This window comes from Artemia franciscana, unplaced genomic scaffold, assembly GCF_032884065.1.
Source record: "Artemia franciscana unplaced genomic scaffold, ASM3288406v1 PGA_scaffold_49, whole genome shotgun sequence".
In the NCBI taxonomy this organism is placed as follows: domain Eukaryota; kingdom Metazoa; phylum Arthropoda; class Branchiopoda; order Anostraca; family Artemiidae; genus Artemia; species Artemia franciscana.
In genome coordinates, this window is record NW_027062689.1 from 233,710 (window position 1) to 249,971 (window position 16,262).

The 16,262-nt window shown below is 38.4% G+C and overlaps 1 protein-coding gene across 1 annotated transcript; it reads left to right on the top strand.

Annotated features, from left to right (window-relative positions):
• The first annotated feature begins 323 nt into the window (after positions 1-323).
• Positions 324-1,253, top strand: LOC136041888 (craniofacial development protein 2-like). Its single transcript, XM_065726680.1, has one exon. The coding sequence runs from the start codon at positions 324-326 to the stop codon at positions 1,251-1,253; it is 930 nt and encodes a 309-aa protein (XP_065582752.1).
• Positions 1,254-16,262: the final 15,009 nt, after the last annotated feature.

A 16,262-nucleotide genomic window follows, 5' to 3' on the forward strand; every position in this document is an offset into this window, starting at 1 on the left:
GATGAAACTACTGAAGTCCTCCTCGCGCACGAAATAAAAAGATACATGATCGATGCACTCTGCCTTTCTGAAACAAGAATATATGACTTTAGCTCCACGCCGAGCGAGATGGTGGCAAAAGTGCTCCAGGTGACCCGCAAGATTGAGGTCCTTGAGGTGAAATATACCCCCATGAAACATTTTTGGACCTCAGATCTCGTAAAAATTTGAATATGGTTACGGCGTCCCTGGTATGCGACGCGGCCCCCATATGGGCGCGGGTGTAGAGAAGTAACCTAGTCAATCATGCTACGGCGTTCCCGACAGGCGAAGCGATTTCGAGTATGGTGCCCAAGTTGAAAAATAAGCAATCCATAACTATAGATATACCTTGTACCACTATTCGGCAAACTAAATTAAAACTAAACATCGACTGCTGGTATGTGCGATCTACCAAAGATGAAAGTACTGAAGTCTTCCACGCGCATGAAACGGAAAGACATAAAATCGATATACTCTGCCTGTCAAAATGTGGCTTTAGTGCAAAAGTTGTTTCTGCCTCTCATTCACTCCAACAGTTCTGTCTCTTCTATTCAGGAGTAGAGAACAACTTAGGACTCCACGGTGCAGGATTTCTACTAAGCCAAAGAGCCAGAAATGATCTTTTAGAATGGGAACCAATTTTCCCCCGCCTAGCCAAGATTAGATCCAAGGGTAGCCAAGCTAGCAAATCTGTACTGTCAGCCTATACTCCTACGCGTGATGCACTAGACGAAACGAAAAACGATTTTTACACAGAACTACAGACCGTGACTTCAGCTATAGCCGCACGAGACTACCTAATTGTAGCTGGAGATTTCAATGCAAGAGTGGTACCTAAGGACCAAACCACTAGCAAAGTGCTTGGTAACTTTGGATTAGGTCAACATTGCAAAAATGGCGAAAGGCTAGTCAATTATGCCCTAATGAACCAATTGACTGTTTCCAATACTGTTTTCCAACATAAGCCAAGCCACCTAATAACTTGGTACTCCAGTGATGGTGTTACAAAAGCTCAAATTGACTATGAACTCATCCGACAGCGGTGGAGAAGTTCTGTTCTAGATTCACGTTCTATTAAGGGAGCAGATACTGGATCGAAATCTGGGTCAGATCATAAACTGATCATCACAAAAATTCTCCTCGTCTTGCAGTACGTAGAAAGAATAAAACAAAACCTCGCATTGATAGCAGTAAACTCAAGGATGAAACAGTCAAATATGCCCTCATTTTAGAACTGATTAACCGCTTTGATGCACTGGATTGGGATTTATTAAGCCTTGAGGATAAATGAGGATTGTTCGAGACAAATATGTCGGCGGCAGCTGGTAAGTTTTTAGGGAACACAAAGCGAAACGACAACATTGGATCTCTACCAAAACGTTTTTCTTAGTTGAGCAAAGGAAGAATATGATCGGCCCCGTATAAGCAATCAACGACCTTCGTAAGCAACTTTAACTATTTAACTTAATTTAATTATGGTATACACTGGGTGCTAGAAAACCCCCTAATACAACACAATGGTGCCCAATTGGAAAAAATCTGCCCTTGACCGACTTGGATTACGCTGATGATGTCGAACCCCTCTCTGACCCTGAACGTGCTCGAAAAATGCTGGATGATATTGTCGAACGGTCAAATCTCATTGGACTTAAAGTATGCGCAGAGAAACCTAAATTCATTATCATGAATCATCCGACCCAAATATCTGTCAGCGTAAACTTAAATCAGCTAGAAAGGGTTGAGTGCTTTACCTTAGGCTCAATACTTTGCACTGGTGGCTCTTCAGACTTAGACATCCAGCAAAGTAATACATAAGACGCAGTTTACTTTCGTGTCCCTTCGAAAATCCCTTTGGAACCGCCGAGAAATCTATTCAGACTAAATGTCGAATCTATACGGACATGGTTCGAACCATCTTACTCTATGGATGCGAAACTTGGTCCTTGAAGCTTAAACACGAGAGAGCACTAGTTGCCTTCGAACATGGATTCTTACACCAAATACTTAGAATTTGCCGGCAAGATTGAACATCTAACTCCAATATGCGCCACTTCTGCAAGATTAGAAGAGATATGTCTACCACCTTTAAAAAGTGCCACTTAGAGTGGCTGAATCACGTCCTGCAGAGACCACCAGAATCCATGCCCTGTCGAATCTTTCTGGTTGAGCCCTACGATTCGTAGAAGAGGCATCAAGGAGGGCATAAAAATAACTGCTCGACCCTGATCAAGTCTGACCTGGATCTCATTGATAGCTTTAAGAAATTTGGACATAGATGGTCGGCCCAGTGGCTTCTGTTTGCAGAGCAATGGACAGCAGTACGTGAAACCTGCTCCAAAGAGGTCACAAGAATCCTGGATGCTGGGTGAGGCAGAAACGCCTGTATCCCGCCACAAGCACAAGTAATTAAGTTCCTTCATGATGCAGAATAGCATGGGCTCAAGACCAAAGCAGGTAAGTAAAGAATGGATCACAGATTTAATTTACCGTATTATTTTTATGTGATCCAAATGACAAGATTAGATGTTTTGCAGGCTTTCTAAAAGATGTAGTAGACGCCCTTAATGCTTGCGACAGAAACTTCTTTTCCAAGTTTTCCAAGTTCCATTATGCTCCTTATTTCTATCAGCGCGGCTGAAACCAGGTTTCATACCCCTAAGACGATTGAAAAAAAAATTAACTTTCCTTCGAATATATCTAATAAATAGATTTATTACCACCTTAGGTTTATCCAACCCCCACTCTCGCACTGAAAAGCTCGCTCTTTTCGAGACTTACAATTTAAGTGCTATCCAGAATATTCATAGCAGGTTAGGAATTGAATGATTTTCTGATGGTTATAAGACTGAAACCAATCAACTCAATAAACTTTCAACTCTAAATCTTGCACGGGTATATTGCACGACCTTCTATTGTGAAATAAAATCTTTGAACTCTATATGTAAATCTAAACTTATTCATATCTAAAGCTGAATTTAATCCCACGTAAAACGGGTGAATTTGCCACTTTGGCAGTACTGTAGGGGTAGTCTAAATTTCCCTTTCAATATTTTCAAAAACCAGCAAACCACCAACTCCCTGCATCTTTGACACTAGTTATAGTGCCTTACAGTATTATTCTATTCACCATCATGAGAAGTCCTATGGATTGTTTTACAAACACTTTATGAATTTGGACAAATATTCTGTTTGTAACCTTTATGTGTTTCTAGTTGGATGCTATTAGTTTAAATACGGCCATTTAGTTGAACCCTTCAACCAGCATCCAAGCTTGTAACATAAACTGTTCAACAAAATTAGCTATAGGACCACCATGTCATCTTTGGCTACTAATGGTGGTATTTTTTTTCAGTCCGAACCGTTTGGACTAAAGCCGAAGAACAGGGCCAATTGGCTGCCTGAATTCAAGTGAAGAAATATTGTGGACTACTGAAAAGATTAAAGTTAAAGGTTTCAAGCCAAACCCAGTTCTCCGTAAACCGTAAGCGTCAGGCTGTAGATTGTGATGTAATGTTTCAACTGCTTTTTTTTATTTATATATATTTAGCGGAACAGGTTGTAGTCCTGTGTCCCAACCTTCTGGAAGCAGAAAACAAACTCTGAAGCTTACATTCTCAAGGAAAGCATCAATCCACTTTGTTACCATATGGTGTTTGAAGGTCAAAGAATTTTATAATAACAGGGGAAAAAAAATCATATGGAGGACAGACTTATGTTGGAAATGTTCCATTGTGATGGCGTTATTCAGACGGTGGTGAAATCGCAAAAGTGCAATAGAATTTGTTTATCTATTAAAGAAAAAAACTTAAGTGGAAATCCAGACAAAATGAAAATCAGCAAACTGAAGTTGAAGGAGATCCACTTTAAAATCAAGCTGCATGTATCAAAATATGCTTGAATGCGTGTACAGCACTAAGGAGGTAGATAGGTCAGAAGTACTTACGGAGAACAGATCAATCAACTTTAAGTCTCCACAAGTCCTACAATTTGGATCAGAAAGAACTACAAATATTAACTTTTCAGACATTTGTAATAGATTGAATCCTTTTACAGAGCCATGCTAGGGACTACGTACTAGCTGAGCTTGGAACTAAAGGTATACTTGACAGCAGTAAACAAGTTACTGTCAAGGGTAGGTTTACACGGGAACAGGTCAGACTATTCTAAATAAATATATCAAAGTTAGGGGTTTTCAACGCCACGGGTATAGTACTATACTTCAAAAGGAAAACAAAGTTCAGTTTATCTTATGCCATAGGTGCGATCCCCATCGTTCTATTTCGCCTATTGTAACTGGCTTCAAAGCCCTGAACATAACACTTTAAGTAGAGAGACAGAAGCTGTAAATTAAAAAGCAAGTAGTAAACGCGCAAGACAACCTCTTCAAATAGTAGAAGCACGTGAAATAAAAAAAAAATATTGTAAGCTGTCTATTTATCAAAGAGAAATAGAGATGATGCTGTTCTGCAAAAATGGGGGGTCTGAGATCAAGCTACTATGTACCAGGGCTACCAATGTCACAGATTTTCTGTAGGACTACTCAAAGTTTCCTTAAGTAGCGGTCTTAGATTCACAGATTTTTCCATTGAGCAGTGAAAAGTCACAGGTTTCAAAGGTGAAAGTGGGCGTAAATCTACTAGAAATCGAGTTTGTCTGAGTTGCATTCTACAGAGTCTGGTTTTTTTGCAAACTTGAGACTTAGCTGTAAGGAACTTTTAAATGATCTCTGTGATATTTCATAGCAGTGGATAATCAACAATTATGCATCTATCGAAGGTTTTTCGTTTAGAAACATGTGGCCTTAGCGTAGAATTTTTCTTAACTGCTAGCGGGGCAGTTAAACATAGATGGCTCCAAAGGCTTTTTCTTGTGTGTGATATATAATCTCCTAAAGGATTTGTCTCAAGAAAAGAGCAAAAGAATATTACATGAAAGAATGGAGTATGGGAGCTTTCAAATTACAATGATAAATTTTGACTTTATTAGGATTGACCTCCGTATACTTATCTTTAATCACTGTATTTTGTGCGTCTCATTTTCCATTATTGAACAACAAAGTACCTTGAAAGTTTTTCTACCACCTTAAAAAAGAACGTTGGACGTATAATGTTGTGTTGATTGAAGCATATATATATAGAAAGTTTGCCAAATGCCTGCAGAAGCACAATGCTACCATTCTGGACGAAAATAGTAACGCGCTGAAAAGTGAGCCAAATGCCGTGTGGAATTTCCTTAAAAGGAAAAGAAGAAGTGATTGCGACGGTCCCAGCCTCTGGCCCACAGAAGAACAGTGGAATAGTTATTACAAAATAGAAATTGCAGCACCCGAGGCTCAGCTTGTGTCGAAATATGAAGATAACCTTGATCTCCTGTTAAGTGAAGCATCGCCTTCACTCAGGTTTGTGGTAACTGTTTCTGATGTTCGGGCGGTGCGATAATTAAAGCAAAGAAGAAGTCCTCGTGAGGCATTGACCAAGTGTGTGGCATGCATTTAGCTCATGGCAGCCAAAGGGTCCTTGAGCATCTCAATCTGTTATACCAGATGATCTTCACTTGCGGTTTAGTGCCAGATTCCTTCTGTGTTGGGGTTGTCACGCCATTATTAAAGAAAGGAAAAGACCCTGCTCAATGCGTTCTCACCGCCCCATATTAGTTGCCCCAGTTTTTTGGCAAAATTTTTTAGCTTCTTTTTATTGATGAGTTATGTAGAGTCTGTGAAAGCCCTGATATAGCAGCTAGTCATGACGTACGCCGAACGTTCGATTCTGGCGTCCATGCTCAGATATTATCGTATGCGCTCAAACGTGGCCTTGACAGATCAATCGTCCTACCACTCCGAAATTTATATAAGAAACTGAAGGTTAGAATTTAAGTCCCAACGATTGATGGTCCACAAATTTCGGCTGTAGTAGTTCCTGCAGAAAAAGGCATACGGCAAGGTGCAGTTTCATCCCCTACCCTTTACAATAATAGTGTTGTAGAATCACAAAAAGATATTGAGGTGAGTCTTGTGTTTAGAGGTAGAGATATATCACTGTTAAATTATGCCGATGATATACTGAATTTAAGCCGTTCTTTTGGGATGATAGAAAAGAACGTTGATATACTAAGAAATGCTTATTCCAAAATAAACCTGTCTTTTAACGAAAGTAAGAGCGAAATTGTTGTTTTCAACCATCAAAGCTCAGACGACGTTCCTGATATCCGACTTGGAAATAGTGTCGTGAGACGAGCGCCTACTTTAGTTTACCTCGGGCTCCCAATCGGTTGTGATGTGAAATCTACGAGATCACTGCTAGTTGAACATTTGACCAGCAAGATCCGCAAATCTTATGGTCTACTCATATCTACCAAGACAAATTATAATAGACATATCAGAGCAAGACTTTTCAATGCGCTGGTGCAGCCACATGTTATTATTCTTTCCCCGTTTTGGGCTCTATTAACCGATCGGAATAAACGTACCATCCGGTCATGTTTTTACCGTTTTTGTAAGTTCTTGTTAGGCCTACCACCGTGGACTAGAAACTCTTGGATAGTGAAAGATATGGCATTCTTGATCCATACCTGGCCGTCCAAAATCGGCTGTCTCTGCAAGAATAATTCCCTGTATGGGGCGAATATTTATATATATCTATATATAAATAAGTTGTTTGTTTGTGTGTGTGTTGACTGACGTCATGCATGTTTGTCGACTGACGTCATTATAAGGATTGAGCATTATGCTGTCATGAAGTTGTTTGTCGACTCACGTCATGTTTGTCGACTGACGAAATTACAGACCGGGACACAGGGAATATAAATGACGACTGGGACACTCAAAGAGAAATTACAGACTGGGACACTGGGACACAAATAACGACCGGGACACAGGGAATATAAACGACGACCGGGACACAGGGACACAACTGCAACGGGGACGCCGGGGGGTGCAGGGGGGATATATAAATAACGACCGGGACACAGGGAATGTTCGATTAGCAATCACTATCAACAAAGCTCAAGGGTAATCATTAGAATAATGAGGTATAGATCTGAATACGGATTGTTTTTCCCATGGACAACCGGGACACAAATGATGACCGAGACACACGGAATATAAATGACGACCGGGACAAAGGGACACAACTACAACGGGGACGCGGGGGGCACAGTTGGATATATAAATGACGACGGGGACACAGGGAATGTTCGATTAGCAATCACCATCAACAAAGGTCAAGGGCAATCTTTAGAATAATGAGGCATAGATGTGAATACGGATTGTTTTTCCCATGGACAAATATATGTTGCATGTTCCAGAGTCGGTAAACCTGAAAATCTATTTATATACACAGACAATGGTACAGCGAAGAATGTTGTATATTAGCAAGTTTTACGTAGTTAAAAACATATATATATATATATATATATATATATATATATATATATATATATATATATATATATATATATATATATATATATATATATATATATATGTACATATATATATGTATATATATATATATATATATATATATATATATATATATATATATATATATATATATATATATATATATATATATATATATATATATATATATATATATACTAGCTGTCGGGGTGGCGCTTAGCGCAACCCTAGCACCTAGTTGGTGGCGGTGCTTCGCGCCCCCCCAAGCCCCCCCGCGCGCGTAAGTCGTTACGCGCCATTGTAGTTGTGTCCCTGTGTCCCACCTGTGAATATAGATAGATATATATATATATGTATATATATATATATATATATATATATATATATATATATATATATATATATATATATATATATATATATATATATATATATATATATATATATATATATATATATATATATATATATATATATATATATATATATATGTTTTTAACTACGTAAAACTTGCGAATATACAACATTCTTCGATGTCCCATTGTCTGTGCATATAAATAGATTGTCAGGTTTACCGACTCTTGAACATGCAACATATAACTGTCCATGGGAAAAACAATCCGTATTCAGATCTATACCTCAAGATTCTAATGATTGCCCTTGAGCTTTGTTGATGGTGATTGCTAATCGAACATTCCCTGTGTCGCCGTCGTCATTTATATATCCCCCTGTGTTACCAAGCTATCAATGCCTACTGCATACTGTACGAGATCTGAAAAAAAACTCGTACGAGATCTTGCTAATATACAATGCCTACTGCATACTTTACGAGGTCTTGCTAGCCCTCTACTGGTAGTCCTTGGAAGAGCATTACTCTGAAGTACAAGAAGACTTATCCCATCTGGACCAGCTGGGTAGTGCCATTGAGTTATTCAGGACTTCATTGGCAAACGGTGCTATGGCGCGAATTGCACTTCAGAAGGCAAACGATACCTTAATCACTTTGGCTCCCATAATGAATGCCTTCGAAACCCTTCGAAATTCGTCACCCAGGTTTGCTTTCTGCAGCAGTTCTTGGAAATACTTGAAATAGCGATGCAATTCAATCATGCTGAACGAGACTCTGACTGGGAGTCTCATTTGACAGTAGCTACTCGGATGTTGCCATACTTGGTGGTGGCTGACCATCCTCAGTATACAAGATGTCTCATACAGTACCTATATGGCATGCGAAGTTTACCACAAACCTTTCATGATGTACACTGTAAGCTTATGGAAGGATACTTCGCAGTGAAGAGAACGCACCCCAGGTTTACGGCTACCTGTTCCGATCAGATACTGGAATGTACAGTGAACAAGGATGCAAAGACGACGGCCGGAATAATTGGAGAACAAATAGATGAGAGACAGACTGAAGCTTAGATTCTTACCCTACCGATTTCTGCTGCCATCAGCAATGGTTCCTGCAAGTAGTCAATCAGTCGACGACGACACGATTACAACTTTCAGGAGATAGAGTTCGAGACATTTTCACTACATGTGGCAACCCGTTCAGCAGAGTGGACTTCGACCTAGTGAATATTGTGACATCAGAAGTTGTGGACGATGAGAAGATTTTTCTGATATTATTTGCGCAACTACAAAAGGAAAAGAGGTGGGCGAGGACTGTCTATGCAACAGGAAAGACGATGTGAAAAAGGTTCCACTCCGAACTTTCCCTTCAGAGATAAAACCTCAGAAAGTTAAGGGTGTCCCTAGAACCGATCTCCTGAGCTCTGAAGTAACAGCTATGAAGAGAATCATTACTGCTCAGTTGAGCTATGGTGAAGAAAAGGAGAAAGCCGTTGCAAAGATCCTCACAAAAGAGATTCTTCCTTTCCCTCCATCCATTTTTGAACATCTTCCGCAACAATCAACCAAGACATCCTCTGGCTGAAAAATGAGGACGGGGAACAAAGCTGTGCTGTTGAACTGGCTAAGAAAAAAAAGAGGACTTGTAGCTTGGCCGGTGACTTTGAAATCCAAAGAAACAACATCAGCTACAGTACACACCATTGACCTAATGTCCAAGATAAGGTCATATTGGCCTGCCAGATTTGAAACAGTCAAATCCTTCGTGGAAAGATTGCTTTTATCATTGCTGAATGATCTTCCAGTGGGTATTCTTGAAGTCAACATTGTCGCACATCGGTACAACGGGCTGTTTGGGAAGCTCACGGACACTGGAGAGTCGATCTCCTTGAAATCAGCATGCAGACTCCGACGAGGGAAAGGGAAAAACCTCCAGATTTCCACTCTTAGCACAATTGAAGAATGGAATGCTGTACTTGCAAGCTCAGCGTCTAAAAGCCGGCTCCTCGAAATTTTGTATGAAACCTGGGAGCAGATGGGTGATCAGCTTCCGAACGCACTCAACCTTTTTCTTTCAGGTGGGTTCAAGGAGAGATTCATAGTGTCTCTGGTCAAGTGTGGCTGCTGTCCAACTTTACCAGAACACTGTGACTTCGAGGAATGATTGTCCTCCAGCCACGAAGAGGCTGACAAACGCCTTATGACATATGCCAAGTACGCTAGCCGTTACGCTTGTAGCATCGTAGCATTGTTGTGCAAGTCAACGACACAGACGTGGCAGTAGCCTGTGTTAATTTTTTTGAAGAGCTTCAAGCTGAAGGACTGAGCGAACTTTTCTTGAAGTTCCCGACTTACATTATCCCAGTACACGAGCCGGCAGATGGAGTCCACTTGTCCAAAGAGGAGCAGATTATGTTACTGTTAACATAAACGAACTTTTACTTCGGCATCGGGAAAGCTTCTTTCTTAAACACCGCGGTGTCTCCAAGTTTTGCCTCAAAAATGGTGTCTGTGACGGAGTGGATCAAGAATGATGAAGGGAAGCTTTCAGTCGACGCGTTTAGAGAAGTTTACGACGTATCAAAATTCCTAGTCATTGAAATGTACGGTAAACAGGCAGGATTCAATTCACTGGCCAGTGTAAGGGCTTACATTCGGTGCCAGAAACAAGATGTGAAAAGACTTCCACCTTATGACGATACCTTCAAGCCATGCATACGAAGAGCCATATTCACTATATGGATAATCTTATCGTCAGTGCAGGTTCGGCCGAGCACTCTAGATCCACTCCTCCTTGGATGGAAGATGGCTGAAGGGGGAGTAGATGCGGTCGTCTCAAGCTGTAAAGAAGCATCAAGCCTGGAATCTTACAGCAGATACAAAAGTGGGAGGATGCAGGAAAGACTGTGGCTGCTCAAAAAATGAAAGGATGCTACAGCTTATGCCCCTGCCGTGGAACGAGGAGGGCATGCAGGGAGTCCGACCTTGCCCTATCTGAATTCTCGGAAGAAGAAAATGAGGAATATTTTTGAAAGTATTATTTGATACCTTTTACTTTTAATTACAACAGGTCCTTAATCAGTTACTATTACCCAATTTTACGGGCAGGCCGAGTAAGACAACCCCAGTGCACCGACTGAATTCATCTGTGAAGCAGAATTCTTTTATGTAGTAAATAGCTCAGTCGTATCACTGGCAAATCAGGTCCCAAAAAGGTAATTACAGACGCCTTAGTACACCAGAAAACATATTCGTCCATTCTAAAAAAAAACACACTTTTTTTAGTCGACATTTTTTTTAAACCTATTTTTATTTTTAAGTAAAAGTTAAAAATTTTAAACAGTTAGGAATTTTTAAGTGTTCCTACCCTTCGAAGAAAAAAAAATATGTCCCTTTTCACGTTACGGCTAGTGATCATTTCAGTGACACTACACAAAAAAAAATCGCAGACCTTTTAAAAATAAAAATAGTTTATATGTTTTTAGCTCAAATTGTACGGAATTGAATGAACTTTCTTTTCGAATGTGACAAAAAAGTTTGTTACCTTGAAGAAATTTCGAGTTTTTAGCCTTTCTTTAAGATATTTGTCGAATTTTACAGCACTTATTTTGAAACTGCAGTAAATAGAGAAAAAAAGTATTTATTTTTCAATTTAAAAATCATATTCTTGTAGATCTAGACCTTTTCTTTCTATTGATATAACATTACGCCGGATTTCTAGACCCAATAACTCGCAAAAAAATCCTGAATCGTCGTACGTAGTTATAGGCTAAATTTGGCGTTTTTGGCCTGTATCTCAGAAACGCCCCAACGGCGAACATGCGCCCTACGATATTCGTTTTCAGGATGGTCGACTACCCTAGGATCCGTCCTCAGCATGTTTGTACCTTCCGGCATGGGTGAGTGCACGATACAGAATCTGGCGCTCTGACTGTTACTTGATTATAAACTGTCAGCCATAATTTCTGCGCCTGTTTTTATATGTAAAAAACAGCTTCCACCAACAGAAATAACTTTTATGAGATTTACCCTCCCTTAAACCCATAATTTACGTCCAACTCTAGAAAGACTATGGAGAGTATACGGAGATGGTGAGTTCATAATTTCAGCCTAGGGTCATCATTTTAATGATGTTTACCATTTTTACGATGTGGCCAGAAAGAAATAATACAGCTTTGGGTCTATCATAAACTTTTGGCCTTGAATGTATTATTGTTCTTTTAGTGAGGGGCCAATGATGAGAATACAATTGAGCTGTAAGTCTATTTTATGCCTTTCGGCCCTCAAAGTATCATTCTTCTAGTGAACGGAACAATTAAGACCGTATCCAAGAGGGGGGGGGATCAGGATTTGAACCCCTCCCAAAAATTTTTGCCTGACTCATAAAAACGTAACGAAAATACATATAATCAAATTTGTGGTGTGTTTTAAAGAAAATTTATAAGCCCTCCCCCCGAAAAAAGCACCCCCTAACTAAAATCCTGGTTAGTAAAGTTTTTTTTTATAGTAAAGTTGTTTTTTTTAAGATTTCGAAGGGAATTTAAACATCTCATGGTTGGCATATGCCGGCAGGTCTTTGTTGGTAGGGTTTTTCTTACTTAAAAATACCAGGTAAAGTGAAAGTGAAATTAATTATTTGAACCGGTTAAGAAAAATTTACGGAACAATATCTTACAAATTTGGAAAAATTGGAAATTCAAATTTTAATGGAAAAGTCCTTCAAATACACATTTGCAGTTTTTGGTAGTAGTGGGCTTCGAATTTCAAAAAAAGAAGCGTGGGTGGAGAAGCAATAAAATTAAGCTAAAAGTATGTCTATGCAAAGGTCCAATTAACAAATCAAAGAATCATCCATTTCATAGGAATTGTTTTCTCTTGGTACTCGTTGTTCTCACTGATGCTTCTCTCGCGGTCGCATATTTCATTTATTATTTGATGTGATTATCTTTGTCCCATTCATTCCAATCGCAGATTTCTTTGCCGAATATTTTTATTGGAGATTCGCTGTGGTACTTGTTCGTGCGTGTCTTCGAGCCGAAGATCTCGTTGCGCTTTATTTTCGTACATCCCTACCTCAGAGTAATGTTTTGACAGAGATCGAAGGAGAAGAGATTAGGCCAATGGACAGAACTTCAGTGATTATGAGAGAATTGTCGTTGGATCGTTGAATTAGAATCAATTGGGAGGGCATGTGTCCTCCTAGATTTTTCTGCCACCTCCCACTAACTTTTTTTTAGCCCTTTTATTAAAAAGAAAAAAAATTGCTCCCCCTTAGATTTAAAAAAAATACATTTTCCCCTTACCCTAATTCTTATATGCTGCAAATTAATATGCTGGTAAAGACGTAGATAGTAGAGGACTCGAGGATAAAGGATAGATTCAGGGAAAATCTCTTCATGGAGGGGAATTTCGAGAAAAACTTTTGAGGAGGAGCGGGGGGTTTCAGAGAGTTTGAAAATTGATCAGAAATTATAGAAGAAAAAGTATTTGTCGAAAGAAAGTAATGAGAGTCATTCAGGAAGAATTCTCTGAAGGAAATTTTCCTGGGGGAATTCTCAGCGAGGATACGATTTTCCGAGGATTTTTTTCCGGGGGGGGGGGAGGATTTAAGTAGAGAGATTTTGCATAGGAAAGTTTTTCATAGTTTGGAAGCCTCATGGAGGGGGAGGTAGATTTCCGGTCATAATTTAAAAAAAGATCAGGAATCAAATTAGAAAAATCAACTTTTTTCAGCTGAAAGTATGGAGCAACATTAAAACTTAAAACGAACACAAATTATTGTGTTCTATAATTATCGTTATAACGAATACATATAGTTCACTTTGCTCTTCACTTGGGCATGTATTACGGAGAGGCTGCATATTCCCCACCGCCTGGTATACATCTCTAAACACCGCTTGTTCTGCCATACCAGGCGACACCTCTTCAAGGCGTGCTCGGAAAAGTTTGTTCCACACGCAGTGTAGCTCCACCGTGTATGGGTTGTGCCACGATGTAAAAGATCTTTGAAAGTTGACAGCCCCAAGATCATTTGCTTTGTCAATTGTCATCATGTTATCGAGACAACAATTTAAAAGAAGTTGGTCTTTGACTATTTGGTGAAGTCATCCAAATAAATTAAGGCAGTTGTAATTATCTTGGTATCAGCGCTAATGCAATGTCTGTAAATATTTTACCGAATGTTATATTTTCATTCGTAAATATCTCGTTCCATAATTCCATAAAAAGAAGAAGATAAATTTTGACAACGTCCAGGGGAGGAAGAGGAATAAAATTGTGCAAAATCTATTTTATTAGGGGAGGCGTTGGGGTGGCTTTCTAAAAAAGAAATATGGTGAACAATACACAAATTATGGAAAACATTATGATGAGAACACCAAAATAAAGACATTTCTGGGATCAAATTTTGAGCCCCTCCCCCTGTGTGTATTCTTAAAGTTGATACTCGTTAAAACAACCGACCTCATGGTTTTGGAATCGAATTACTACAAGCAAAACAAATTGTACTGTGATACAGCAAACGCAGTTGTCAAATAAGTGGTAAAATTGGTAGTAATGGTAATGGTGATGATATGAGGTACTTTGCTGTCAGATAGATGGGGGGATTGTGTCTCAATTAAAGATTTAGCTAAGGTAAAATAATCTGCCTGTTGCAATTAGAAAAGTCACATTTTCATTATATTTTATTTCGTGCGAAACCTGAACTTGAAGAACTTGAAGAGAAAAGTAACAAATAATCTAAATAATTAAAAAAAATTAAATAATTAAAAATAATTTAATTTAAATGATTTAAAAAAAGATTTACACACGCCATTTTTAAGATTGGGAACTTCCCTTTTAGATGTGATGGAAGAATAGCAAATAATAGATATAAATTTGACTATTGGTTTGAGTATTATGGAGTGTTTGGATGGCTTTGAATAGGCGGGAATAGAATATCTAGAAGAAAGTGATCTGATGGGCCGGAAGTACTCTAGAGGTGCTATTTATGTCGCCTTGGGTGAGTTAATCCAGTATTACAGCGGGTATATACTTCGTGTCATTGGATGAACAGTTACTTTCCAAGCCAACTTTCTTTAATGTTTAAATTCGAGTATCTGACCTATGTAAACAAAAATCAGTGAATACTTTTTTCTCCTAGGTCAAGCTCTTTCTTCTTAATTAAAAAATAAAGGTACTTCATGTTACTGCTTTTTTTATTATCTTATTTTTTATAAAAATAAAGGTACTTCATATTTTTACTAATGAAAACATTCGTAAGAAATTAAAAGTTCTAGTTGCCTTTTTAAGTAATCAAAAAATTGGAGGGCAACTAGGCCTCCTCCCCCGCTCCTTTTTCTCAAAACCTTCTGATTAAAACTATGAGAAAGCCATTTAGCCAAAAAAAATTAATATGTAAATTTCGATTTCATTATTTATGTGCGGATAGCCAAAATCAAAACTTGCAATAATTCAAAAACGGTCAGAAATTAAATAAAAAAAACAAGTTTTTTAACTGAAAGTAAGGAGCGAGATTAAAACTTCAAACGAACAGAAATGACTCCGTATATGAAAGGGGCTTTTCCTCCTTAACCCCCCGCTCTTTACGCTAAAGTTTTTTACTGCTTTAAAAAGTAGAGTTAACAGAAAGAGTCAAACTTTAGCGTAAAGAGCGGGGGGTTAAGGAGGAAAAGCCCCTTTCATATACGGAGTAATTTCTGTTCGTTTGAAGTTTTAATCTCGCTCCTTACTTTCAGTTAAAAAAAACTTGTTTTTTCATTTAATTCTTGGCAAGAAGCAACCCGCTTTCGAAACTTTTGTACGCCACGTGGCTTAAGTGTGCTAGTCGAAGCGGAACCATTGGCACTCCGATGTGCACCCTGCATTGCAGAGAGCGGGCAGCCTTCTGGCTATGGGCTCATCGGTTGATATTACAGTTCTATCGTTTCTTTTCTTGAAGAAGCTTTCGACAAACAAATCTAGGTTTTTTTGCATCAGCTATATATATATATATATATATATATATATATATATATATATATATATATATATATATATATATATATATATATATATATATATATATATATATATATATATATATATATATATATGTATATTGTATGTCTTTAGATGTATTCCAAAAAATCTTCATGAATAAAAATATGCGTGATTAAATCTAACCTTTAAATATTAATGTCCTTGACTGCCGAATACTACAGACCCCAATCTGTTATCCAGGAAACAATTTTTACAATCGGCGTAAAAAGTAACGGAAAACCATAGAAACAGGAGAGATAAGAAAGCCTTGAAAAAGAAACGACTTTCTTTTCTATGCAGTCCCATTTGTATGACTTTCTATTTTTCAGGTTCCCAGACCGTAAATAAAAACAACCCAGCCCACATCGTAATTATTGTACAAAGCGGAAATCTTCTTTAAAACGTTGTCTGCTCATTAGCTAAATTTATGCTTCAAAAACTAGTTCCTCAAGAATGACTGAAGCTTAGATTT

What these genes read in the sequence shown, in the direction of transcription:
- LOC136041888 (XM_065726680.1), top strand. Translation starts at nt 324, where the DNA reads ATGGTGCCCAAGTTGAAAAATAAGCAATCCATAACTATAGATATACCT.